Source organism: Rhinoraja longicauda, chromosome 24 (assembly GCF_053455715.1).
Source record: "Rhinoraja longicauda isolate Sanriku21f chromosome 24, sRhiLon1.1, whole genome shotgun sequence".
Lineage (NCBI taxonomy): Eukaryota > Metazoa > Chordata > Chondrichthyes > Rajiformes > Arhynchobatidae > Rhinoraja > Rhinoraja longicauda.
The window spans coordinates 15,309,673-15,337,509 of NC_135976.1; the positions used below are offsets into that span (position 1 = coordinate 15,309,673).

Consider the following 27,837-nt stretch of genomic DNA (forward strand, 5'->3'; position numbering starts at 1 on the left):
AGAGACCCAGCCTACTTAACCTCTCCCGATAGCTCACACCCTCTAGTCCTGGCAACATCCTCGTAAGCCACATTTATCAGCCACATTGTCCTGCCCCAGATGCCGTGCTCATCTGCATTGAGAGGATCCACAACATAATTCATTGTGCAACTTTATATCATTTCAGCACTGCTATGTTGGAGCTTGATACCCAGGAACAGCTTTGTTTAATTATGCACAACACTGTTATGGAACAGCAGGAATACCCTTTGAACTAATAGCGTCTTTCCTAAGTTAGCACTGCACAAAGCAATAGCCACTGAGAACAGATAACATAGAACAGCACAGAAACAGGACCTTCAGCCCACAATGTCTGTGCCAAACATGACACCAACACCAACATGATCTGCCTGCACATTATCCATATCCCTCCATATCCACGTGCCTATCCAAAAGTCATTTTAGTTTAGTTTAAAGATACAGTGTGGAACCAGGCCCGTTGGCCCAGAGTCCACATCAACCAGCCATCATCCGTACAGTAGTTCTATCCTACACACTAGCAACAATTTGCAGAAGTAAAATCAACCTGCATGCCTACATGTCTTTGGAACGTTGGAGGAAACCCACATGGTCACAGGGAGAACGTGCAACCTCTGCACAGACAGCACCCGCAGTCAGAATCGAACCCGGGTCTTTGACACTGTGAGGCAGCAACACTACCGCTGCGCCACTGTGCCATCTCTTACATGCCACAATCGTATCTGCCTCCACTACCACCCCTGAACAATGCATTCCAGTTACTCAATACCCTCCGAGTAAAAACATGCTTTCGCCGCCCATCTCCTTTAAACTTTGACCCTCTCACTTTAAACCGGTGCCCTCTAGTTTTTATATTTTCCATTCTAGGAAACAGGTTCTGATCATCTACCTTGTCGATGCCTCTCAATTTTATACATTGTTCTCAGTTCTCCCCACAATCTCCCCTCACCTTAAGGCTATACGCCCTTATTATTTTTATTTTTATTTATTTTGGGATTGATTTCTGCTGGCTTTTGCCATCTTTAAAGGACTGCTTCATCCATTCCAGACCTCTTTAAACATGTCCTTGACTGCAACAAGTAAAGTGGCAGATGCTGAACGACTAACTCCTGACTTCAAGGGCTCAATCCAAGGAGGCTGCTTGTAGAGACTGTCATTCAACCTGCCAGCAACTCCACAGTACAATGCTTTAATGTTTTGTGTTTTGATTTAGGTACAAATGCCGCCGCCTCTTTTAAAAAAAAAAAATCTATTTTCATGGTCACCATTTACTTTACATGCAAAATGCTAAAAGTCAAAAATTTCTTTAAACAACAATCACATTTGCAGCAACCAGAATGTATTTGTAAGGCAAGGAAATCATTATTCTGAAGCGGCAGTCAACAAAATATTTCTGAGCTGCACTGGGACTGAGCCAATTACAGATACTTCACACTGTGACCAGTAGTGTAGGAAGTTTTGTTATTGATCGAGGGGATATCCTGATGTGTTGAACTATAAAAATTCCGGTCTCTGGCAAATTTCTTCTGTTGAATAAAAGATAAGGTAGAAGGTAGATTTTATGCTGACTCTCATCGGTATGAACTTTATTCATTCCGTAGCATTGCAAAAAATCTTGGATCTCATTAATTGATTAAAATTGTTATCCAATTCCATAAGGATAATTTTAACATTTGTCACTGATATAGAATGAGAAACCTCTCCACCTTTCCTCGTCGCCTCAAGTTAAAAGGAGAGAGCTCAATGTGGAATGAACATGAACATTTATCCAAAGATGCTGCCTGACACGCTGAATTACTCCAGCACTTTGCGTCTGTCTTTGGTATAAACCAGCATTGCAGACTCTTCCTACACATCCTGAACATTTATCCGAAGGATCGCAACCCGGAACGTCACCTATCCATGTTCTCCAGAGACGCTGCCTGACCCACTGAGTTACGCCAGCACTTTGTGTCTTTTGTTATAAACATCTGCATCGGCAGTTCCTTGCTACTCCTGTGAATATTTATTCCTTGTTCAACCTAGGTGCAAACAGCTCCACTTATTTCAAAATCAGTGGGTTGGTGTGCAAGTTATTTATAAATTAGTGCTGCAAAGTGTCATGCTTTGCCATTAAAGTGTAATATCAGTTCAAGTGTTTAATTAAGTACCACAGACGGCTGTGGAGGCCAAGTCAATGGATATTTTTAACGTGGAGTTTGAAAGATTCTTGATTCGTAAAGGTGTCAGGGGTTATGGGGAGATGGCAGGAGAATGAGGTTAGGAGGGAAAGATAGATCAGCCATGATTGAATGGAGTAGACTTGATGGGCCGAAGGGCCTAGAACTTATGAACTTATTTGTCAAATGCATCGGATGCGAATTCGAACAATGAAATTCTTACTTACTGCAACTTTACAGGCACATTAGCCGTAACAACAGTAAATAGAAAATACATTCAGTTATTCCAAGTAAACTAGACTTTGATAGCGTAAAAGCCAAAGTTTGTGGAGCAACAGTATTATTGCAAGCTCTGTGGTTAGGGTTACGCAGGGTGATTCAAGGCCTGATGGTTGATAGTAAGAAATTGTTATTCTTGTACCCGGAGGTAACAGTTCTCAGGCTCTTGTACCTTCTTCCCAAAAGTAGCAGTGAGATGAGAGCGTGGCTAGGGTGGTGTGGATCTTTGATAATATTAACTGCCTTCTTGAGGCAGTGCTTCCTGCCGATCCCTTCAAAGGTGGAGGGGTCAGTACCTGTGGTGGACTGGGTGATGTCCACCACTTCCTGCAGCCTCATTCATTCTCGAGTTTCTGAGTTTCTGAGCGAGGCCTTGGTACACCCAGTCTACATTCCACCGCACACTTGCGGAAGGGGCGGCACGGTAGCGCAGCGGTAGAGTTGCTGCTTTACAGCGAATGCAGCGCCGGAGACTTAGGTTCGATCCTGACTACGGGTGCTCCACTGTAAGGAGTTTGTACGTTCTCCCCGTGACCTGCGTGGGTTTTCTCCGAGATCTTCGGTTTCCTCCCACACTCCAAAGACATACAGGTATGTAGGTCAATTGGCTGGGTAAATGTAAAAATTGTCCCTAGTGGGTGTAGGATGGTGTTAATGTACGGGGATCACTGGGCGGCACGGACTTGGAGGGCCGAAAAGGCCTGTTTCCGGCTGTATATATATGATATGATGTGATATGATAAGTTTGATGGAATATTCGGCGACGTACCAAATCTCCTCAGACCTCTGAGGAAGCAGAGACATTGGCAAGGGTTTTTTTGTGATTACATCAATGAGCGGGGACCCAGAACAGATCAGAGATGTGAACGTTGAAAACCTTAACACTGCTGCCTCTCTCCATCGCCATGCCACCAGTAAAGACAGATAGATACATGGTTCCTCCGCTTTCACTGCCGAAAGTCAATAGTCAACTCCTTGGTCTTGCTAATGTTGAGTACCTGGACTGGCACCCATTTCTCCCCTTCCCCTTACATTCCTTTCTCTGGCTTCACAATCCATATCTCTTTTATCCTTATCTCACACCTTTTGCCTTTTCATCTCTGATCTTGTCCAACCATCTGCCTTTCAAAACCCCTGCACCCTTCACCTGGATCCTTCTATCACTCACCAAGCTGATGTATTCAAGAGAGAGCTCTTAGGACTAACGGAATCAAGGGATATATGGAGAAGGCAGGAACGGTGCACTGATTGCGGATGATCAGCCATGATCATATTGAATGGCGGTGATGGCTCGAAGGGCCAAATGGCCTCCTCCTGCACCTAGTGTTTATGTCTCTCCTATCCTCCAGATTCCTCTCCTTCCACCCGCACCGCACAATCAATTTCAAGCGTCCCGACTCAAAACGTCACCTATCCATGTTCTCCACAGATGCTGCTTGGCCCACTGAGTTACTCCAGCACTGTTCCTTATTTTGTAAACCAGCATGGTATGGTATGGTATGTATCGAGGTGCAGTGAAATTCGTCTTCGTATACAGTTTAGTACAAGTATCATTATACGTAAGCACTTAGATACATCTTAGGTAAGCATCTCAGATACAGTACAAGTGAATAGCAGTAGTACACTGAGACAGTATACAGAGTCGCCAGTTTAGTACCATTTTCAAGTCCCAGTTGTTGGAAATGCAGGGTTCTTGACCTGACAATGAAGGCCCGTCGGCCTGGCTCAGTGTAGCTGTGGTGTTCTCCATCGCAGCTCCACCACTGTGGACCATGTCCGGTCCGCGTGCTCGGCCTCTTGCCTCAGCAATGATCTGGACCCACTCCAATTCACTCCATTCAGTGGTCCAGCAGAGAGTGGAGAGCCAGCAGGGTGTATCCGTCCCTGATTGTTGGTCTGTCCACAGCATTGCATACTGTGGCAAAAGGTAAATTGGAGTGTGCCCAGATCTTTGCTGAGGCAGGTGTTGATTTGTGTCATAATCAACCTCTTGAAGCACCATCACACTGGACACGAGTGCTACTGGTTATCATCGACACATGCCCCTTGCTCTTCCCGGGCACCGGTATTACGGACGTCCTTCTAAAGCAGGTGGGGACCTCAGGACATCATCATGAAAGGCTGCCTATGTCCGCAAAGTATTCTAGCCAGTCGGGCCATGCCGGTTTTGAAAATGTGACCAGGTACATCATCATAGCCAGACATTGAGGGTTCACGGAGAGATTGGCCTCGGAGACTGAGGTCGCTAGGGATGGAAGCATAGAAAGCATAGCAATGTGCTGGAGTAACTCAACGGGTCAGGCCACATCTCTGGAGAATGAAATATGGATGATGTTTCGGTTCGGGACCCTTCAGCAGTCTGAAGACTGGGTGAGCGACACGGTGGTGCAGCGGTAGAGTTGCTGCCTCACAGCGCCAGAGTGCCGGGTCCGATCCTGACTACGAGTGGTGTCTTGTACATTCTCCCAGTGACCGTGTGGGTTTCCTCCTGGGTTTACTCACACACTCCAAAGACGTACAGGTTTGTAGGCTCAATGGCATCGGTAAACATTGTAAATTGTCCCGAGTGTGTAGGATAGTGTTATTATACGGGGTGATTGCTGGTCAGCACGTAATCAGTGGGCTGAAGGGCCTGTTTCCACGTAGTAAATCTAAACTAAACATCACTGTCATTTGAGCTACTCAGTTTCACCTTGTAGGAAGCTCTTGGTATCTTTAAAAAATCACAGCAGAAAGCTCCCAATATAAATATTTTAATAGACTTTCCACATTTCTGGATAAAAATTAATTCCCATGAAAATCTAAGTGATAATTATCTAAAGATTAGTGTCAATCTTCTAACATTTGGCCCGATTATTCATGTTTACAGAGTGCCAATGATCAATTGCTCTGTTTATGTAACCAAATCAGGTCATCATTTTTAATCAATTTAAATATAATAAAATCTCTGATATGGATTTCTGAGATAACATTCTTTATTTGCACAGCTCTAATATAATGCAGCATTCAAAATTAATTATGTGAAACCAAATACTATTGCAAAATAGTTCAAGGAAAGGCAAAATGGTTGTTAAATGCAGTCTTTGGGGATGGTGACTAAATCATGTCAAGTATAAAATTGTAACCTTATTAGACTGAGTGAATCTTATTCAAACCATTGCACACTTGGCAATAATATAAATATCATCATCCACCGCGTATTTTCATATGTTTTATTTTATTTTTTCACCCTGAATATTTCTTGCTTCCGTGAATTTTCAAGTTGAACACTTTCACACAGAAACTTTCCTGCAGACTCTTCAGGTGATTTATGAGATACCTTCTAGGGTTTTTTTTTAAACAATCAAATTCAACACCTTACACTGCAGTGCATTTCTTTTCAACTCCATTAATTACTTGACCCACTTCCAGAGTTCTGCACAATTATGACGCTTGCGTTCTCTCATACTCTAAATTGCGACTTCCCCAACATTTAATAACCATCCCAAATCAAAGATGGGCTGCCTTCATATTTCAGTTTAAGTTTTAGAGATACAGTGTGGAAACCGGCCCATTTGGCCCACAGAGTTCACGCCAACCAGCGATCCCCCTTACACTAGTTCTGTCCTACACACTAGGGACAATTTACAAAAACCAATTAACCTGCAGGTCTTTGGAATGTGGCAGGAAACTTGAGCTCCCAGGGAAAACCCGCACGGTCACAGGGAGAACGTACAAACTCCGTACAGAGAGTACTCGTGGTCAGGACTGAACCTGGGTTTCTGGCACTATAATACAGTAACTCTACCCCTTCGCCACTGTGCCGTCAGTCTTCACTTACTGATAGATACAACCTTGTTATTTTTCTGTCCAGATTCCTTTCAGGTAACTCTAACTCCCTGTAAAACTTAGGAACACACAGGAGAAGCTTAGATTCAACCAGTTCTATGCATGTTTCTTATACAAATTCATGCTATGCTATTACTCCAAACAACCATAAGATTTTGGAGCAGAATGATGGCATTTGGCTCAGTGAGTCTGCTCCGCCATTCAATCATGACTGATCTATTTTTCCCTCTGAACCCCATTCTGCTGCCTTCTCCCCGTAACCTTTGACACCCTATTATGTCAGCAACGACAGGAGAGAAAATTGGATCGGTCAGAGATGAAAGATCACCACATGAAAAGGCACATTAAATGAATGCTGTGGTTGAACAACTCTCATTTCTTCTGAGAAGTCACTGATGCAAATATTTTATTCAGCTTGCATGAAGTGCCAGAGACTAATTGCCTGACATGCTCAGAAATGCCTTTGATTACTGATATGAAATGAGAGTGAATTTCTTAAGACTTTAGAGGTACAGTGCGGAAACAAGGCCATCACCCCACCGAGTCCATGCCGACCAGCGATCACTGGCATTATCCTACACACGAGAGACAACTTACAACGTTACAGAGGTCAATTAACCCACAGACCCGTACGTCTTTGGAATGTGGGAGGAAACTCACGTGATCATGGAGAGAACGTACAAACTCTGTCCAGACAGCACCCGTCATCAGGATCGAACTCGGATCTCTGGCATTGTAAGGCAGCAACACTACCGCTGTGCCACCCGAGAATTTTGAGAGCAAATTTAGGCTGGTGTTTTGCCGAATGGATCGTGAACAATGCTGAGACACAGGTCTGGAATCACTGCAATCTTTCTGTTTCTTATTTATTGGGGCAAAGGTGACTTCAGACAATCAATGCATTAAGGAAACAAGATACATACGTATTTGGAATTAAACAGATGAGGTTTGCCCTTGTGCTGAAACGGTGCACCATAATCATGCAAAATTAAGATGTGGTTCGTCCTCAAAATTCATCACTGGACATTACAGGGAGACTGCCCAAATGAGATGCAAGTTTGCCACATATGTGACTGAGGAATTAACCAACTAGTATTACTCTTTCATTGGCAGCAGTGGTAAGATTATCCTGAGCAGCGGGTGAGATTGGACAGTTGAAACAAATTCCCATTTCACACTGAAAATGAAGTGAAAAGGTGGGCTGGTCAAGGTCTTGGAAGTGAGCCGACATTAATTTCCGCAGCTCCACTCTTTCAAACCTTGTCTGCATGACCATCATGATCCCCTTTATCACCCTGCATCAAAACCACTGCCATCTATGTCTCAGCAATTAATCTTGGATCAGGCACCTTCGAACCTTGGTCATCTTGAACCTACACACCCACGCTTCTGAATGTTCTCTATTTGCAGGTTGAGCTTTCTTTGCTTTTTTAGAACATAGAACAGTACAGCCCCTTCAGCCCACAATGTCTGTGTCGAACATGATGCCAAGGTAAACTAACCTCACCTGCCTGCCCGTGATCCATATCCCTCCATGCTCTGCATATCCATGAGCCTATCCAAAAGCTTCTTAAATGTCACCATCAATCTGCCTCCTTCACTACCTCCAACAACACATTCCAAGCACCCACCACACTTTGTAGGGGCCAAATGTTTTGCCCACACATCTTCTTTCAACTCTGCCCCACTGATCTTAAAGCTCTACCCTCTAGTCTTTGGCATTTCCATCCTGGGGAAAAATATTCTGACTGTCTACCCTATCAATGCCTCTCATAATTCTTACATACTTCTATCAGGATGTCTCTCAACCTCTGATGCTCAAGAGAAAACATTTATTCAACATTATAAGCATAGAATTCAATTTATATAGCTTGACAGACTCATGGATCTAAACTGCTGTGCACTAAAATACATTGAAACACTCCCGTTTTGACACTGAAATGCAGCCACTTCCTATTAGTGCTGCCTCTTACAAGATTACAATAATAAATATCAGACAGTTCCAAAACAATATTTCCCAGAATAAATACAGTAAATCAATTTTTCAATGTTTTGAAATACAATAACACAATACAGGAGGCATATTCCAAAGTTTGAATCTACACCCTCTTTACAAGATGACTCTAAAGTGGCTGGAAGGCAGAGGAATGGAAAGGTCAAATCAATCACTACTCAATAATCTATCAAGATTGTGATATCACCATACAAATCCACCTATTTACATTTGACTTGGTTCCATGTACAATCTTCATAGTTGGTGGAAAAAGTGCTTGTTGATTCTATTTTTGATTATTATTGAATCAATGCGTTTAAGTTAGTGGGTGGTGCTCGATGGAAATTGAGTCGACAATGCTCATTCTCTCTCAACTGAAAGGCTCAATCCATCCATCCCTCCCTCCTTTGCAAAGCTTTGTAAATATACAACTTGCACGCAAAACCTGCTCTCTAGAGTTCTCAGATGTGAAAACTAGATCGGCAGCTGACCTACAAGCAACACCTTGAAGCTCTCCGTGCTAAAGTCTCGGCACGGAACAACCTCCTGCGATGCTTGGCCGGATCGTCATGGGGCGCCAGGACATCTACTCTTCGAACCAGTGCTCTTGCACTCGTGTACAACGCCGCTGAGTACGCCGCCCCAGCATGGTGCCGCAGCGCTCATACCAGCAAGCTAGACGCCACCTTCAACGACACCATGCGGATCATCACCGGCTGCCTACGCCCTACTCCGACGGATCCCCTGCCGGTGCTCGCAGGTATCGAGCCCGCCAAGCTTCGCAGAGAGTTCTTCACTCATAGGCTGGTGTGCAAGGCCCCATCGGACGCCAAACATCCTTTGCACCACCTCGCCCAGGATTCACAGCAACTGGGACCTCAACGCCTGTCATCTCGTCACCCTTTCTCCCGTCATGCAGCGACCCTCTGTGGCTCCGGTTTCAACATACTAGGAGCATGGAGAACCAGCTGGGAACAAACATCGCGACCTCCTCAATTCACTGTCGCACCGAACACCACAGCCCCACCCGGCTCGGACATGCCCCGCAAAGAGTGGGTCGCCCTGAACCGGCTCCGCACAGGGGTCGGCCGGTTCAACACCAACATGCATCGTTGGGGGTTTCGTTCATCAGCAGCCTGCGTTGTGGAGCAGACTAGCAAACAGCGCAGCACGTCATGTTCGACTTCACTGTCCCCCTCGTGAAGGGGTAGACCTCACGGTCCTCGACAACAGCACATTGCACTGGCTAGAGCGCCTGGAGGGTGTTACATAATTTCTGCTGCCTCAAACGCAAGAAGAAGAGGGTGTGAAAGAGTTAAACCTGTTCCCCAAAGTTCTCAGATAACCAATGATGAAGGAATAAATTCTGGTTTGGCAACAATAGTTTCACAACTCGCTTTGTAAAGAATTAGTCAGAGAATTGGGAAGAGTTTAAAGAAGATGTGTGGGGCACGAATTAGTCAATCTAATTTCTGCAGTTCACCAATAATAAAAATCGGTTAATTTAAGACATGTATATATTTGGAAATTCCTCATTAATGTTGTACAATATCGTAACATTTCTCCAGGTAAAACATAATTGCATTATACAGAAATACAACCCGTTTTCATACAAAAATCTGAAAAATATCAAAAGATAATTTTTCTTCAATAAAACCCTGTTGATCTATCATTTGATTGGCATTGCCTCAGTAACAACAGAAATATATTTACTTCAATAAGAAAGGCTTACCTTAAAGAGACGCAATATGTTGGCCACCATTATGGATACAGAACTTGCTGAAGCACCTATAACTCCCACCACTCGCTCTGGCTTGGTAATGATTGGTGGTCCTCCACTCATGCACTTCACATCGGTGCTGTCTTTCTCAATCAGAGCTTGGACAAAGGTCAAAGACTGCTCCAAGGCGTGGGTGTCCCTGGAACAAGTGTCGAGGATCCGAGCACCCAGTGTTATGTTGGGAAGAAGTTCCTGATCGTTGTTGATCCTGTCCAAGGCAAACAGCATTGCTTCCAACCTGTGTATCCCTTTCTCTTTCTTCAGCTGTCCACAGTTAGCACCAGACCCACTCCGTGAATGCACGGGGAAAAGCCCCCCCAGGGCTATGTCCCCATCAAGCCTAATGGAATTCATATGGGGACGCGAAGGTCCTCTCGGCTTGCCGATAACCGGGACAAGCCATTGAAAACTAAACAGAAATAAAAACAACGATAAACACTCAGACCAAAAATAGAGATCTCTTTTATATGCCATTGTCATGGAATAATCATTTCTGGCATAATGCTGCAAGGAAAAAAAAATATTGTCTTCCAGTTGCTGTGGAGTTTGGGGTCTATGCAATTATTTCATATCCGCTTAGAAAGCACCGAACAAAAGGTAGAATTTGCCCATCAAGCTCTTCAAAAGACATCTGTGGAGGAGTTGAAATAGGCTCACTTATTTTTTGCTGCATAACTTATTGAGCATTGCTGAGGTTTGTAGTTTTATTTTAAATTTTCACTTGTCAAGTGCGCTTGCAGTGTTTATTGTAGCTCGTTTAGTTTCCTGTTGCGTTTTTGCTTTGCATCAGTTGGTAGAAATTCTCCTGAGATTTATGAACTAGTTTACGTGCCTCCTGAACCAAGCTTGTTAGCCCTTTCGCTCCCACTGAATCAGTTCCAAAAGAGGCAGAAATAGGATGTCTTGTCATCAGTTATCAGACTCAAAGGTTTAACATGATGCACAGCATTCCTGAGAAAAAGAGAAAATAAGAGTCAAAACATTGTGCAAACAGCAGCTATAATTCAATGAATTTGAAAGCTTATTGAGTGAAACGACAATGTATTTGTTGCTTTTTTTATTTGGTTAAATTAAAGAAATACAAGATTTTTTTTAAAAAATCAGTCCTAATTGGAACTGAGACACCAGGAACTGCAGATGCTGGAATCCTGCGTAGAACATAAAGTGCTGGAGTAACTTAGCAGGTCAGATAGCATCTAGACCTTTAGATTTTAGAGATACAATGCTAAAAAAGTCCCTTCGACCCACCGAGTCCATGCCGAATAGCGATCACAACATACACTAGCACGACCCGAACACACCAGGGACAATTTAACTGAAGCCAGATAACCTACAAACCTGTACGTCTTTGGAGTGTGGGAGGAAACTGGAGCACCCGGAGAAAACGCACGAGGTCACTGGGAGAACGTACAAACTCCGTACAGACAGCACCCTTGGTCAAGATCGAACCCGGGTCTCTGGTTTCCACATAAATGTCTATAAATCTAAAGACAAAGAGCCCCAATGTGGCGCGTCGGAAGAGGCCCGAATTAAAGGCGAGAAGCCGGGGTATTTCGGGACGTTCTGTTTTATTATTCCTTGGTTATCAGACGGGTCGAGTCTGCCGGAATGGCTTCGCGCCCAAAACCTTGTCCTTATATACGTAGTACCGGACCGCCCCCCTGGACTGGTCCATTCCCGTGCCGAGGGGTCGGTAGTAGTATGGCCCGACCCTTGGGAGCCGCCACACCAACACCATTATTTAAGAGCCAAGGCCAAAATTAGGCTTAGGGTTCGACAAGATTCGTGACAAGATGTAGATATAAAACTTAAGAATATTTGCGATTTCCCCTTCCCAGCAACCATCAGACTCTTGAACACTACACAACACTAAGCTCAGCAACTAGGAACTTCCATGCAATGTCCTTGGTTGTTGTAAGGACTTTGGTCTCACATACTATTATGATTATTAATTGCATTTACAGACCTGTTATGCTGCAGTTAAGATTTTCATTGTTCCATTGTTGGTACATATAACATTTTAAAACTCTCAACTCTTGTCCCTTGAGATGGAGGTGAGGTGAATCAGCCAGTACCGTAGCTTAAGGAAGGACCGTTCAGGAGCCTGCCAGGAGAGGGGAAGGAGCTGTTTCTAAACCTTGTGGAATGTACTTTCAAAGCTTCTGTATCCTCTGCTTGATGTGATGAGGGAGAAAGGATGGCCAGGTTAGAAAAGGTCTTTGATTACGTTAGCTGCTTTCCCAAAGCAGTGTGAAGGGTAGATGGAGTGAAAGCTTGGGATTCTGATTGACTGGCTTGCATCTACAACTTGCTGCCTTACAGCGAATGCAGCGCCGGAGACTCAGGTTCAATCCTGACTACGGGTGCTGTTCTGTACGGAGTTTGTACGTTCTCCCCGTGACCTGCGTGGGTTTTCTCCGAGATCTTCGGTTTCCTTCCACACTCCAAAGACGTACAGGTTTGTAGGTTAATTGGCTGGGCAAATGTTAAAAAATAAATAAAAAATTTAAATTGTCCCTTGTGGGTGTACGATAGTGTTAGTGTGCGGGGATCGCTGGGCGGCGCGGACCCGGTGGGCCGAAGGGCCTGTTTCTGCGCTGTATCTCTAAATCAAAAAAAGCCTAAGTCTTGGGCAAAGCTGTTCCCAATCCAAGCTGTGATGCAATCTGACAGTATGCTTTCCATGGTGCATCTGTGGAAGTTTACAGGAGTCATTGGAGACATGCCAATTTTTCAGAATCTGCTGAGGAACTAGAGGCATTGATGTGGCTTCTTGGGTGTCACATCAATGCAGTTGGTCATCAAAAAAGATAGTTTGTGACAACGTAGCATGATTGCACACAACAATCCTTGCAAATCAACATAACAAGCAGCTATTACTGAACAAATTCAATTAACCCAATTTTCATCAAAAAGCAATCTTTTAAAGGAAAGCTCATTCTCCATAACATTTTTAAAAAAAAATAATTGCAAATCCCCGCAGGTCTGGCCAGATCTGGGATGACCTGCTGAGCATTTCCAGCATTTCTTTTTTTGTTTTTCATTTCAGATTTCCAGCATCCAAGTGCTGGGGTAAATCAGCAGGTCAGGCGGCATCTCTGGAGAGAATGGATATGTGACGTTTGGGGTCTGAAGAAGGGTCCCAACCTAAAGCATCATCTCTGCACAGTGGTAGAGTTGTTGCCTCACAGCGCCAGAGTCCTGGGTTCAATCCCGACTCAGGGTGCTGTTTGTATGGAGTTTGTACGTTCTCCCAGTGACCACATGAGTTTTTCCCAGGTGCTCTGGTTTCCTCCCACACTCCAAAGACATACAGGTTTGAAGGTTAATTGGCTTCAGTAAAATTGTAAGTTGTCCTTCGTGTGTAGGACAGTGCTAGTGTAAGGGGTGATCGCTGGTCAGCATGGAGTCGGTGGGCCGAAGGGCCTGTTTCGACGCAATATCTCTGATGTACTAAAGTACTATCCATGTTCTCCAGAGACGTTTCTCCTCACCCACTGTGTTATTCCAGCACTGTCTTGATCTTGGTTGTTGGGCAACAATTATAGGGCAAGGTAAATAATTAAACTATGAAAATCCGCAATCTAGATAGGTAAGCAAGTCGTGCCTGACCAAACGAGTGGAATTATTTAATGAAATATTGCAATGTTTCAAAATTGACATGTCAAGTTTAGTTTATTGTCAAACGTAATGAAGTACAGTGAAATGCTTTGGTTGCGTGCTAACCAATGAGCAGAAAGAAAAACTAATCAGCAGAAAAACAGGATTACAATTGATCCATTTACAGTGTATAGACACATAATAAGCGAATAAGGTTTAGACAATAGACAATAGACAATAGGTGCAGGAGTAGGCCATTCAGCCCTTCGAGCCAGCACCGCCATTCAATGCGATCATGGCTGATCACTCTCAATCAGTACCCCGTTCCTGCCTTCTCCCCATACCCCCTCACTCCGCTATCCTTAAGAGCTCTATCCAGCTCTCTCTTGAAAGCATCCAACGAACTGGCCTCCACTGCCTTCTGAGGCAGAGAATTCCACACCTTCACCACCCTCTGACTGAAAAAGTTCTTCCTCATCTCCGTTCTAAATGGCCTACCCCTTATTCTCAAACTGTGGCCCCTTGTTCTGGACTCCCCCAACATTGGGAACATGTTATCTGCCTCTAATGTGTCCAATCCCCTAATTATCTTATATGTTTCAATAAGATCCCCCACGGAAAAGCCAGCAATGTCCGATCAAGGATAGTCCAAGGGTCACCAAAGAGGTAGATAGTAGTTCAGCACTACTCCCTGGTTGTGGTAGGATGATTCAGTTGTCTGATAACAGCTGGGAAGAAATTCCCTCAATCTGATGGTGTGCATTTCTACACTTCTATACCTTTTGTATACCATTTACATGTGAATGTATTATTCAAAAGCATTTTAATAAAAAGCAGTTGGAGGATTTGCAGGATCTCACATAATTGGAATGTCTGCTTTATTTTCAGTCTGAAGAAGGGCTCTGACCCGAAATGTCACCTTTCGTTTTCTCCAGAGATGCTGCCTGACCCGCTGAGTTACTTCAGGATTGTGTGTCTATCACATGGCCAGAAAGATGGCCTAAGTACACAAAACAAAGGATTGGAAACAGTATTTTTCTAAGAATTGGAAAGGTGTGATGAATAATGGTGTTCAGGAGTTTATGTTGGAACCAATCTTCTGCTGACTACCGCAAGTATAAATGATCTGAACTTTGAAGCTGATATATTCATGAATACGTCCAAGATTGTGAATCGAAAACAGAAATTGAAAACAGTGAAAAGCTGCAGGCTTTGAGAATTGGGAGCTTTTCTCACTGGATCTAAAAGGTTTAAGAATAATCTAATAGAAATATTTGAGATTATTCAGGTTATGTTCGGGTAAACAGAGCTAAGTTGAATTTTCCGATCACAAACACAGTAAAACAGACTGAATATGTGGCAAGGGACTGCAGATGCTGGACTGAATTTGAGTCTGAAGAAAGGTCTCGACCCGAAACGTCGCCTATTACTTTTCTCGAGAGATGCTGTCTGACCCACTGAGTTACTCCAGCTTTTTGTGTCCAACACAGACTGAATATTGTTACAAATAAATTAAGTGGGAGTGAGGACAAAGTCTTTAGATGAAGGGCAGTCAGAGCATGAAATGTCAACCATAAGTTAGTTTAAATTAATTAGTTTGATTTAGTTTTGGGATGCAGCGCGGAAACATGCCCTTCGGCGCACCGAGTCCAGACCGACCATTGATCACCCGTTCACACAAGTTCTACGTTATCGCACTCTCTCAAGCACTCCTGAAAAGTTCGGAGAAATTTTACAGAGGCCAATTAAACTACAAACCCGCACATCTTTGGGATGTGGGTGGAAACCGGAACACCTGGAGGAAACCCACCAGGTCAAAATTGAACATGGGTCTCTGGTGCTGTGAGGCAACAGCCCTGCCAGCTCTGCCAGCTGTGCCAGCTGTGCCACGCTATTGTAAAAACAGAAGCAGTTTATTGTTTTTAAAGGAAATTGTGCAATTGCTTCCAAATCCAAGAATGAAGTGCAATTTAAGTTGCAAAATCATTGAAGTCAATGAAGAAGAAATTTATTCAGTGAAAATTTCCAGCTAAGACCAATATTGTATATTAATTGAGCTATTTCTAACTCCTAGATCATCCAGTTCCCTTGCTATGATCACTTCAGGACACAATGAGAACAAATGCTTCAGTGATTTCAGCGTGGACAAATTATCTAAAGTGATCTGTTGAATTGAGTTGGAGAGAGGAGGGCAGCTGTCCTGGTGGTCCGGGCCTGGGGACAGCCAGGAAGGCAATGAGGATGGGAGAGACGGTGGATGCTAGTGCTGCTCCTTGTGGGAATTGACACACTGCCAGGGGTAGTGGTTGAATCAGATATGATAGTGGCTTCTCGGTAGGCACATGGATATGCAGGGAATGGACTGACATGGAGCAGGTGCGGGGAGAGGAGATTAGATTAAATTTGCATAGTCTTCGGCATGGACATAGACCAGTAGAGCACAGAACAGGTCCTTCGGCCAACAATCTTTGTGCCAAGCATGATGCCAAGATGTACGATTGAGTTGGATATCTTCTCAATGGCTAGATCTGCTCAGAAGAGATCTTACTGATTAAAGCAAGTTAGTGTTCATCTTTACTGAAGACTAGCCACAAGAAATGTAGACAGATCACAATTTTCAATGATTGTGCCACATGGGGTGGGACCAGCCAGTCTGCTGAGCAGATCTGTGTGGCAGGAAGCCAAGGAGAATATGGGGCCCAAGAGTTATAAGCAAGAAAAACAGCACTCTGGTACTGGGAGGACAGAAAACCATCCAGGTTTAGGGATTAGGGCCTAGGAGAGTTGCCAACAGCCTAGATTGAACAGGATGCCTATATTTTAAAAGAGAAAATGGCCATGCCCTGAAAAATTGGTAACAGATGCCCTATTTATCTTATAACGGTCCAGATCCAGACAACCAACCTAATACGGCGCACAAACTGTGAAAGGTCAAAGGTGCAAGATCAGAGGGGGAGAGTTTAAAGGAGATGGGAAGGTACAGCAGTTTTTCATTACACAGAGAATGGTAGGTGCCTGGTACAAGAACAAAATAGACTAGATGACATAGCTTCATGGTGTCAGGGATAAGCTTTAAAGGGGATGTGCTGGGAAGGTTTTTATTTTAGATACAGAGTGGCATTTGCCTGGAACATACTGCCAGGGGTAGTGGTGAAATCAGATATAATAGTGGCATTATAATAGGCCGAATGGCCTCCTCCTGCACCTATTGTCTATTGTCAATTTAAGAGGTTTTTAGATAAGCACATGGATATACAGGGAATGGAGAAATATGGATCATGTGTGGGCAGAAGCGATTAGTTTAATTTGGCATCATCAAAGGCTTGGATATAGCACAGTATAGACCGTTCAGCTCACAATGTTTGTGCCAAGCATGATGCCAAGATAACAAAATCTAATCTCTGTACATGATCCATATCCTTCTCTGCCCTGTACTTCCATGTGCCTAACCAAAATTAAATTTCAAGATTCGCAATACTCGAACAACAATGAAAAGATTTTCTATATCAATCAGTGGAGTAAAGCTATGGAACAGAATGAATGTGGAATTAAAACAATGTTCAAACATCATCCAGTTTAAAAACAAATATAAACACATGATTTTTTCTAGGTACAGTGAGAAGGGGGATTAACAGTCACCAAGGGTCTACATATAATAACACATCATTATTTAAATAAGTATATCTATATGAACATATAAGGGTGTATGAGTATTTTTGTATTAATATCTGACTTATTATACGGGTGGGTGACTATATTTGTATTTATATTTTGTATGTAAATGGTCGGGTATATGTATGTATATGATTGGCCTAATGTATGTATATATATCAGATGTAGTTAATATAGACATTATTGTGTAAATAGGTATATTCATGAGTGTAGGGGTGAGTGAGTATATATGTAGTTATATATGTATTTTAGGTATTAGTTATTATAGACAATACTTGATAAATATTGATTAGGGAATGGGGGTGGGATTAAATAAGTTCACACTTCTTCCTACTCCTTTTCGCACATGTTAAGTAATGGATGAAATTCCTTGTATTTCTTCTGTTTTTTTGTTTATTTTGTTTTTTAATTGATGTCTTTTAACATGTTCGAAATAAAATAAAATGAAATGAAATGAAAAAAAAGCCTGTTCATTTCCATTATCATATTTGCCTCCACAACCACCCCTTGCAATATGTTCCAATCCCCAACACTGCATACATAAAACATGCCAGCAGACTAGTCCTGCATATCTCCATGAAACTTTCCCCCTCTCAATTTTGCTATGCCCTCCAGTGTTGGACCGTTCCACCCTGGAGCAAAGGTTGCGATTGTCTACCTATCTATGTCCATCATAATTTTATATACCTCTATCGAGTCTCCCCCTAACCTCCAATGTTCCAGAACAAAGAATCCAAGTCTATCCAACCTCTCTCCGTATCTGAAACCCTCTAATCCAGGCAGCATTCTGGTAAACCTCCTCTGCATCCTCTCCACTACCCCCTGGCAGTGCGTTCCAGGCACCCAGCACACCCTGCATAAAGAAACACTTTTGATAGTTTAGCTTATTGTCACGTGCAGAAGTACAGTGAGAAGCATTTCTGTCGCGTGCTATCCACTCAGTGAAAAGACTATACATGGTTATAATCGAGCCATCCACAGTGTACAGATACAGGATAAAGGGAATAATGTTTAGTGCAAGATAAAGTCCAGTCAAGTCCGATAAAAGATAGAACTAGGGTCTCCAAAGAGGTAGATGGGCTGAATCAGCTGAAGGGCCTGTTGCCATGCTGTACTATGTTTTATGTTAAGGTCAGCTACTGGGCTCGTCCAGAATTTCCATCATACCTTGACATGTTGCTGTTAATTTTCTGCCACTGTTTATGTCTGATCATGGAGTTGGTAGCACAGGAAGAAACCACTCAAGCTCATCATAACTGATTTCTGACAATGCTTGTTAACACCTTACAATAGACAATAGACAATAGACAATAGGTGCAGGAGTAGGCCATTCAGCCCTTCGAGCCAGCACCGCCATTCAATGCGATCGTGGCTGATCACTCTCAATCAGTACCCCGTTCCTACCTTCTCCCCATACCCCCTCACTCCGCTATCCTTAAGAGCTCTATCCAGCTCTCTCTTGAAAGCATCCAACGAACTGGCCTCCACTGCCTTCTGAGGCAGAGAATTCCACACCTTCACCACTCTCTGACTGAAAAAGTTCTTCCTCATCTCCGTTCTAAATGGCCTACCCCTTATTCTTAAACTGTGGCCCCTTGTTCTGGACTCCCCCAACATTGGGAACATGTTTCCTGCCTCTAACGTGTCCAATCCCCTAATTATCTTATATGTTTCAATAAGATCCCCCCTCATCCTTCTAAATTCCAGTGTATACAAGCCTAATTGCTCCAGCCTTTCAACATACGACAGTCCCGCCATTCCGGGAATTAACCTAGTGAACCTACGCTGCACGCCCTCAATAGCAAGAATGCCCTCAAATACATGAATAGCCCTCAATTACATGAATTTTCGTCACACCGAACAAAAAAAAATGAAAGTGGCAAGTTTAAAATGCAATCTCTTGGTCGCAGTTGTTATACATCATCCATTTAACAAGAGTTTGTTACTCAGAATCCTGTCCCACTTTTGGGGATAATGGCTACATTCAATCACGTGTTTTTTGGTTTTGCCTACTCAGATCCATTTATACCCGTTGTTTGGCCTACTTTTGAACATAAATGACTTCCGTTATACATAATTCAATTATCGTTAAACCTCAGTTTTCACTGAAGTCAATTTACTGTCCAGCTGCACAACACTTTAGACGAACATCTAAGCTACGTTTGAAGACTAATCTGCTGTACCCTCAAGAAAACATAGAATTTAAAAAATCACTGTGCTTTTCCTAACGAGACAATATTTATATCATGGCGCCACAGGAATAAGACTATTACACAGACCTCATCCATTTAGGCTCAACATTCATGCTCCACAGAACATAAAAAGTTGAGACAATATCTTCCAAAAGTGATAATACCTAACAATTGGTCATAGGTTGTCTTTGTTTATTTTCTTATCTATTGAGTATTGTGTTTATATATCTGTTGTGTTCCTGCAAGTAAGAATTACATTGTTCCGTTCTGTACATATCAGTTCAATTCATTGTCATGTGTTCCGAGGTACAGTGAAAAGCTTTTTTTGCATGCTGACCAGTCAGCGGAAAGACAATAATCGAGCCACTCACAGTGTACAGATACATGATAAGACACTCTTGACACTATGACAAAACGCTCTTAATTCTGGAGTTGTAGATTACGTCTAACAACACAGAAACAGGCCCTTCGGCCCAACTCATCCATGCTGACCAAATTTTCCCTTTTAAGCTAGGCTGCATTTAGTCGACATCCCTCAAAACCTGTCCCATCCAAGTACCTGTCCAAGTGTCTATTCGATGTTGTTATTTTACCTGCAAATAATATCTATACGCTACCATATACACTCTGACCAGTTTTCAAGCATCTGTACTGTTGAAGATAAAAGAGCAAGGTAAAGCTGTCATTTGTAACTATCGATTTGAAAAGATCAATTGCATCCAAAATTAGATCCATCAATGTTACATTTTGAGATTATTTGGTTTATTGTAAGGTGAAAAAAGACAATATTGAAAGAACACAATTAATGTTCTCCTTGCATTCCATAAATTGGAATTGTGCTTTTTATTCTCTAATGAACATGGCATTGATATTGTTTTGGAAGGAACTGCAGATGCTGGTTTACACTGAAGATGGACACGAAAAACTGGAGTAACACAGCGGGCCAGGTGGAATCTCAGGGGAAAAGGAATAGGAAACGTCACCCATCCGTTTTCTCCACAGATGCTGCCCGACCTGCTGATTTATTCCAGTATTTTGTCTTTCACTGACATTGAATACTTTTCCATACAGTTGTCCAATCCCTGTATAAAGCTCAACAAAGTTAGATGCGCTGGGTAACATAGAAACATAGAAAATAGATGCAGGAGTAGGCCATTTGGCCCTCCGAGCCAGTACCGCCATTCAATATGATCATGGCTGATCATCCAAAACCCATACCCAGTTCCTGCTTTCGCCCCATATCCCTTGATTCCATTAGCCCCAAGAGCTACCCTCTTGCCCATTGTCACACCCTCCATCTCAGAGTAACCATACCTTCTGTCCATTGCGAAGTAACAAGACTAATCTGCTATATATATCCTCAAGAAGAAAAGAATGTTTGAAATCATTCTGCCATTCCTAATACAAGGATTATATTATAATATATTATAGCACCACAGGAAAATAAAAACACTAAAAAGACTTTATCCTTGAGAATGCAATTAAGGCTACATTATTCACACACCAGAAGAAATAATTTTGAGAAAATACCTTCCGATAGAGTTGATACTCAAAACAATTGGTCAATATAATATATCTGCACTGTGTGCAGATACATGATATTGTGATGCTCTGGGTGATTGATTGCCAGGTTATAATCTGTTTGGAATTGAAACTTATTCCTCCAGAAAGATGCCTCTTAAAATCTATCTCTTTCCCCTTAACACCCAAACCCCACCTAAACTTTATTTGGCTCCAAAAAATATCCTTTTATGGTTTGGTGTCAGATTTTGTTTGGTAATGGTCTTGTACGTTCTCCCTGTGACCTCATGGGCTTTCTCCGGGTGCTCCAGTTTCCTCCCACATCCCGAAGACTTTAGTCACCTTTCCTGTGCATCTATTTTTACAAAGACATTTTCTAGGTTAATTGGCTTCTGTAAATTGCCCCGAGTGTGTAGGATGCAAAACTGGGATAACATAGAATAGCGCACGGGTGATTGTTGGTCGGCATGAACTCGGTAGGCCAAAGGGTTCGTTTCTACGCTTTATCTCTAAATGAGGAATTATAGATGCAAAGGAAAGGTGACTAAAGTCTGGGCAGCTTGCACAGTGAGACCACTATTTATGCACCCTTGACATGGGTCCAACAGCTCAGACCAATATGATGGGCAGCATACTTCCAGTAGAATGAGTAGATCCCACACTGCGCACCACATTGGACACTGGACACAACACCTGCTAGATAGCACTTATACAATCCAACTTCAGTCCAAGAAGAAGTCTTTCAAGAAACTAACTGCAGCCTATATCAACTCATCACCTAAGATAGACACAAAATGCTGGAGCAACTCAGTGGGACAGGCAGCATCTCTGGAGAGAAGGAATGTGTGACATTTCGGGTCAAGACCCTTCATCAGACTGAAGTTCCTTCCTACACATTTCTGCAGTTCCTTCCTATACATTTCCTCAACTCATCACCCATTCATCTTGCATACATCCAGACATTCTTAATCCTCTTGTTTTCAGTTACTAAAATGGCTTCTTCCCATGAGATTAAAAAACGATGACAGTACAACCTAAATAACCCTTTCATTGTGCTGTTTTTAAAATTTTAAACGAATCATCATATATTTCTATTATTTTCCCAATTAGAATTAATACACTTAGACTTTAGACATCAGACTATCATCAATATCCAAGTTTATCCTTTGTTTTAGGACACAGTGCTGAAATAACTCAGCAGGTCAGGCATCTTCTCTGGAGAACAGATGAGTGATGTTTCAGGTTGAGATCCTTCTCGACCCAAAATGTCACCTAAACATGTTCTCCAGAGATGCTGCCTGACCTGCTGAGTTACTCCATAACTTGGTGTCCTTTTGAGTATTAACCAGCATCTTTAGTTTTAGTTTAGCGACACAACATGAAAACAAGTCCTTCGGTCCACTGAATCCACCCCAACAATCGATCACCTGTTCATACTAGTTCTACATTATCCCACTTTTGCATCCACTCCCTACACATTAGGAGCAAGTTACAGAGGCCAATTAGCCGACAGACCCGAACATCGCTGGGATGTTGGAGGAAAGCAGAACATCCAGATAAACCCACGTGGTCACAGATAGAAGGACCACGCACCCAACTCTGCACCCAAGGTCAGGATCAAACAAGGGTCTCTGGCACCGTGAGGCAGCAGCTCCACCCGTTGTACCACTGTACCGCCCCAGCTGCACCTTCTCAGGAAACTTCATTTTTCCATTTACCAAGCAGATAAAAACACAAGAGATTTCTCCAGAGGACAGGGTGTTGATGGTGATTGATGGGTTGTCGGAGTGTCGATGGTGGCGATCAATGAATGGCAATAGCTCACTCAATGAACAGTATCTTGTCTTGTTTCTAGCCACAGGTAGGCCTTGGACTCAGTTTCGGGGAACTTCACTGTTCAGGTCAGAACTGCCCAGTCCAGTGGAAGATGATCCCCTGCAACATTGACTCGAGTTTTCTTCGCAAAGTAGCTTCCAAACTACTGTATATTTCCAATATTTTCGAAGCAGAAACAAGTAACTGCAGATGCTGGTTTACAAAGGACGCAGAGTGTTGGTGTAACTCACAGCGTCAGGCCGCATCACTGGAGAACATGTTTCGGGTTGGGACCCCTCTTCAGTCACATGTTCTCCAGAGTTGCTGCCTGACCTGCTGAGTTACTCCAGCCCATGTGTCCTTATATCCATTATTCTCTTTAGACTTTTGTGATATCATGAGAGGTAGAGTCATAGAGGGGAGATACATTTCCTCCCGGTGGATGCAACAAGGACTACAAACCATCATGGCTGCCAGCAAAAGACTACAAAACCCATAGTCAGCAGGGCTGCCTGCCCTGCTGACACTGATTGCTGCTGACACTGATTGCTGCTGATTGCTGCTGACACTGATTGCTGCCGACACTGATTGCTGCCCAGCTGAACCAGATGAGCTGATTGCCTCAGTGAGAGAGCTAAAAGGGAAGGGAAGCAGTATATTTAAGGAGAGAGACAACGACTGGGGCAGAGAGGCAGAGAGGCAGAGAGGCAGAGAGGCAGAGAGGCAGAGAGGCAGAGAGGCAGAGAGGCAGAGAGGCAGAGAGGCAGAGAGGCAGAGAGGCAGAGAGGCAGAGAGGCAGAGAGGCAGAGAGGCAGAGAGGCAGAGAGGCAGAGAGGCAGAGAGGCAGAGAGGCAGAGAGGCAGAGAGGCAGAGAGGCAGAGTTATATTTTGTAAGAAGGCAGCAAGCTACAGTTTTGATTTCACTACCTGTTTTGGTTTTGTGTACCTGTCTGCAAACAATTAAGTTTACCTGTTTTTGGTAAAGACTAAATATATGGAATTTAAGTTTGAAAACAAGAACGTTTCTGTCTTCATTTCCGGCACCCACACCTCCCAACCTTCAAGAGAAAAGCTCCCGACCTCTCAAGACATCACACTTTAGAGATACAGTGTGGAAAGTCCCTTCACCCACTGAGTCCACACTGACCAGCGATCACCCTGTACTCTAGCACTACCCTACACACTAGGGACAATTTACAATTTCCAGAAGCCAATTAACTTACAAACCTCTATGTCTTTGGAGTGTGGGAGAAATCCGGAGCATCCAGAGAAAACCCACGCGGTCACGGGGAGAACGTACAAACTCCGTACAGACAGCGCCCGTTGTCAGGATCAAGCCCGGGTCTCCGGCTATGTAAGGCACCAACTCTATCGCTGAGCCACCCCATTCTTTTTTGTTTCTGATTCCTATCAATTCCTGTGCTCTGTCTCTCAGAGTTCCTATGTGCTCTTCAGTTTCTTTAATCACCAGTACTAAAGATAATTATTGCTTGGACATTCCTGATTTCTAACTATGACAAACATCATTGTTCTTTCCACCTGTAAACTATAACCTAAAACACATTTGTTTTCCACCTTTCCAGTTCTACTGAATTCATAGACCTGAATTGTTTAGGCTAGTTTAGAGATACAGAGTGAAAACAGGCCCTTCGGCCCACCGAGTCCATGCCGACCAGAGATTCCCGCACATTAACACTTCCCTACACACACTAGGGACAATTTTACATTTACACCAAGCTAATTAACCTGTACGTCTTTGGAGTGTGGGAGGAAGCCGAAGATCTCGGAGGAAACCCACGCAAGTCACGGGGAGAACGTACAAACTCCGGACAGACAAGCACCCGTAGTCAGGATCGAACCCGAGTCTCTGATGCTGTAAGGCAGTAGCTCTACCACTGCGCCACAGTGCCACCCTAATTACAGACTCTGCCTCTCAGCAGATGCCGCCTAAACTGCAGTGTGTTCCAACATTTCCTGTTTCAGTTTCAGATTTCCAAGAGCTACAGTTTTTGTTTCAAGTTAAAGACACATTTGGGCTTTGCTAGACCCAAATATTATGCATCCTCTTTGCCAAACCACCAGTGTTCTTTGGAAGCAATTGCTGTCATGTCTTGTGCCAGTTTCAAAAATCAGCGTTCTGCTCATTTTTCTTGGTAATCAGCTCAACCGCTGAAGTTCCCTGCAGCCGAACTCATTGTTTGCATCAATTTCACAACTTTTAATTATACTTGAAATAATTTTAATTACCCCAATAAATTCAAATTAAAACAACTAAAGCTCTCTCAGGCCAAAAAGATGTCCACTCAGTTCTATGGAGTTATCATGTTAAAGCGTAATATGGCACAGAAACAGGTCATTCAACCCAACATCCATATTGAACAAGATGCCCATTCAAGCTGGAGCAGTCCTGAGCTAATATCTACCTCATTGGAGACCCTCGGACTACCTTTAATCGAACTTTATCTTGCACTAAACATTATTCCCTTTATCATATATCTGCACACAATGGATGGCTTGATTGTAATCATGTCTTTCTGCACACAACAAAAAGCTTTTCACTGTACCTCTTGTACACATGAATAAACTAAACTAAAAAAACTAAAGCATGGTTGGCCTATCTTTCTCAAAGCCTTGTCTACATATACACATCTAAGTGTTATTTAAATGTTATTAGACTTGCCTCAACCACTTTCTCTGTGCAGTAAACATAATATCTACACTCTCGCTGGCACCTCATTCCATGTAGGCATCGACCCCTTGTGTGAAGAAGTTGAAACTACATTACCTTTCTAAATTCTAAATTCTTTCGCTTTCACCTTGTATGCCCCGAGCTTTATCTTTTCCCAGCCCCTCGTGATTGTATGCACCTCTACAAAAGCACCCTTCAATCTCCTACACAGCAGAGAATAAAGTCATAGCTTGTCCAACCTCCTTAGAATGCAGGCCCTCAAGTCCTGGCAACATTCCCGTCAGACTTTGTCATTTTTCCAGCTTAATGATGTTGTTCCAGTAACAGGGTGACCTAGACTGTACACAATGCTTCAAGTGTGGCCTCACTTCTACAACTGCAACATCATACTCCAGCATTGTGTGTCCATCACTATTTCCAGCTGTACAACAATATTTTACAATGCTGAGGTACTGCATTCTGCACTCTGGTATTTTTCTCTTTGCTCTACCCGTTGTACTTGTGTTTGTCGTGATCGTATTCGTGGATAGTATTATTTGATTTGTAAGCGTTTTGCTGTACCTGCAACAGTAAAAAACCTAAACATTCTTGCAATCAGGGATGGGATAGGAAAGTGAAATATCAATTAGATCATCATTTTTATGACGTTACTTTGTGTGGAAAGACAGGTTATTACAAAGGTGAGAAAATCTTTTCAATAATGGTGCAGTTACAATGTGGATGATCAGATTAGATCATGTCAGAACACCACAGCCACATAATCAATTCTATTAGCTCAGAACTTCATATAGAGCTCTATCGGATCACTCCTTGTCCTCCTGCACTCCACGGAATAAAGTCCTAGCCTGCCCAACCTCTCCATCCAGCTCAGGACTTCGAGTCCTGCCAACATCCTCGTAAATCTTCTAATTTCTCTCTACTACAACAGCTTTTAAGCTGGAAAAAGATGCAGAGAAAAATCATGAGGATGTTGTCAGGACTTGGTGGCCTGAGCTACAGGGAGAGGTTGAGCAGGCAAGGACTCTACTCCATAGCGAGCAGGAGGATGAGGGGTGATCTGATAGAGATGCGTAATAACATTAAATGAATAGAGGAGAGTAGGGGAATCAAGAACCAGAAGATATACGTTTAAGGTGAGGGAGGAAAGATTTAATAGGAACCTGAGGGAAAACTTATTTTTACTACACAAAGGATGGTAAATATCTGGAACGGGCTGCCAGAAGAGATAGTTGAGGCAGAAACCATCACAACATTTATGTAGGAAAATAACTGCGGATGCTGGCACAAATCAAAGTTATCACAAAATGCTGGAGTAACTCAGGCAGCATCTCTGGAGAGAAGGAATGGGTGACGTTTTGGGTCGAGACTCTTCTTCAGACTACACACATTTATGAAACATTTGGACAGGTACGTGTATAGGAAAGATATGGCCCAAATGCAGACAGGTGAGAATAATGCACATGGGACAAGTGGGTCGACGTATGCAAGTTGGGCCAAAAAGCCTGTTTCTGAACTTTATGACTCTTTCCAGGTTAATTACATCCTTCCTGTAGCAGGGTGACCGAAACTGAACGCAATGCTCCATAGCAACTGTTTGTATCTTCCTGTTTGGGCTGTCAATTGCCTGTTGAATTTCGTCGAGTGATGTGAAATGGGTGCAATTGTGCTTCACTTTGAGAAAAGTTCATTTTGAATCTGAAACAGGCTATATGTTCGAATTTCTGGGCATTTGTCTTTTAAGTGGATTTATGCATCTGTTCCTGTAGTAGTCTGGGGAGTATGACGGAATAGCCTTCAGCATTCTCATGATGCCATTACATCCAACAGTTTCTAAGATATCACTTTTATTGTGCTATAATAACGTTTATTGAGTTTCGTGTCCCCTGGCTATTTCTATGAACAGATTGTCATGCCTCCATGAACAGTAATATTAAGGTCACTGAGGTTTGGGTTCCATTAACGTACTCAAACAACATTATGATTTTATTTTCAACAATGAAGTTTGACACATCACACAATGTGTTGGTAATCTCAATGCTCTTGATCAGCTGTAAAGCTGGGATCTTATTTTGATTTGTTCCCAGATATCGAGCACTGCATGCGAATAAAAATGATGAGAAACATTGGATCGCTTGAGTAAAGAATATTTATTTTAATCTAAAATAAAACAAACTCTATATTGTAACATCACTTGATGGAGACATTGCATGGGAAGAAGATGCAGTTGTTTAGGAGATTGTGGAATGCCCTATTGGGTATGTGCAAATACTTTTTTTTCTCACTTGCTAATT

The 27,837-nt window shown here is 42.9% G+C and overlaps 1 protein-coding gene across 3 annotated transcripts in view; it reads right to left on the reverse strand.

Annotated features, from left to right (window-relative positions):
* LOC144605433 (metabotropic glutamate receptor 4-like) overlaps nucleotides 1-27,837 on the reverse strand; it is an 808,110-nt gene that overhangs the window by 698,863 nt on the left and 81,410 nt on the right. For all 3 annotated transcript variants that reach the window (XM_078420690.1, XM_078420688.1, XM_078420691.1), the window contains exon 2: nucleotides 10,010-11,008. In XM_078420690.1, coding sequence (XP_078276816.1) covers nucleotides 10,010-10,537 — 528 coding nt within the window. In that variant the 5' untranslated portion in view covers nucleotides 10,538-11,008. The remainder of the gene's footprint in view (nucleotides 1-10,009; nucleotides 11,009-27,837) is intronic.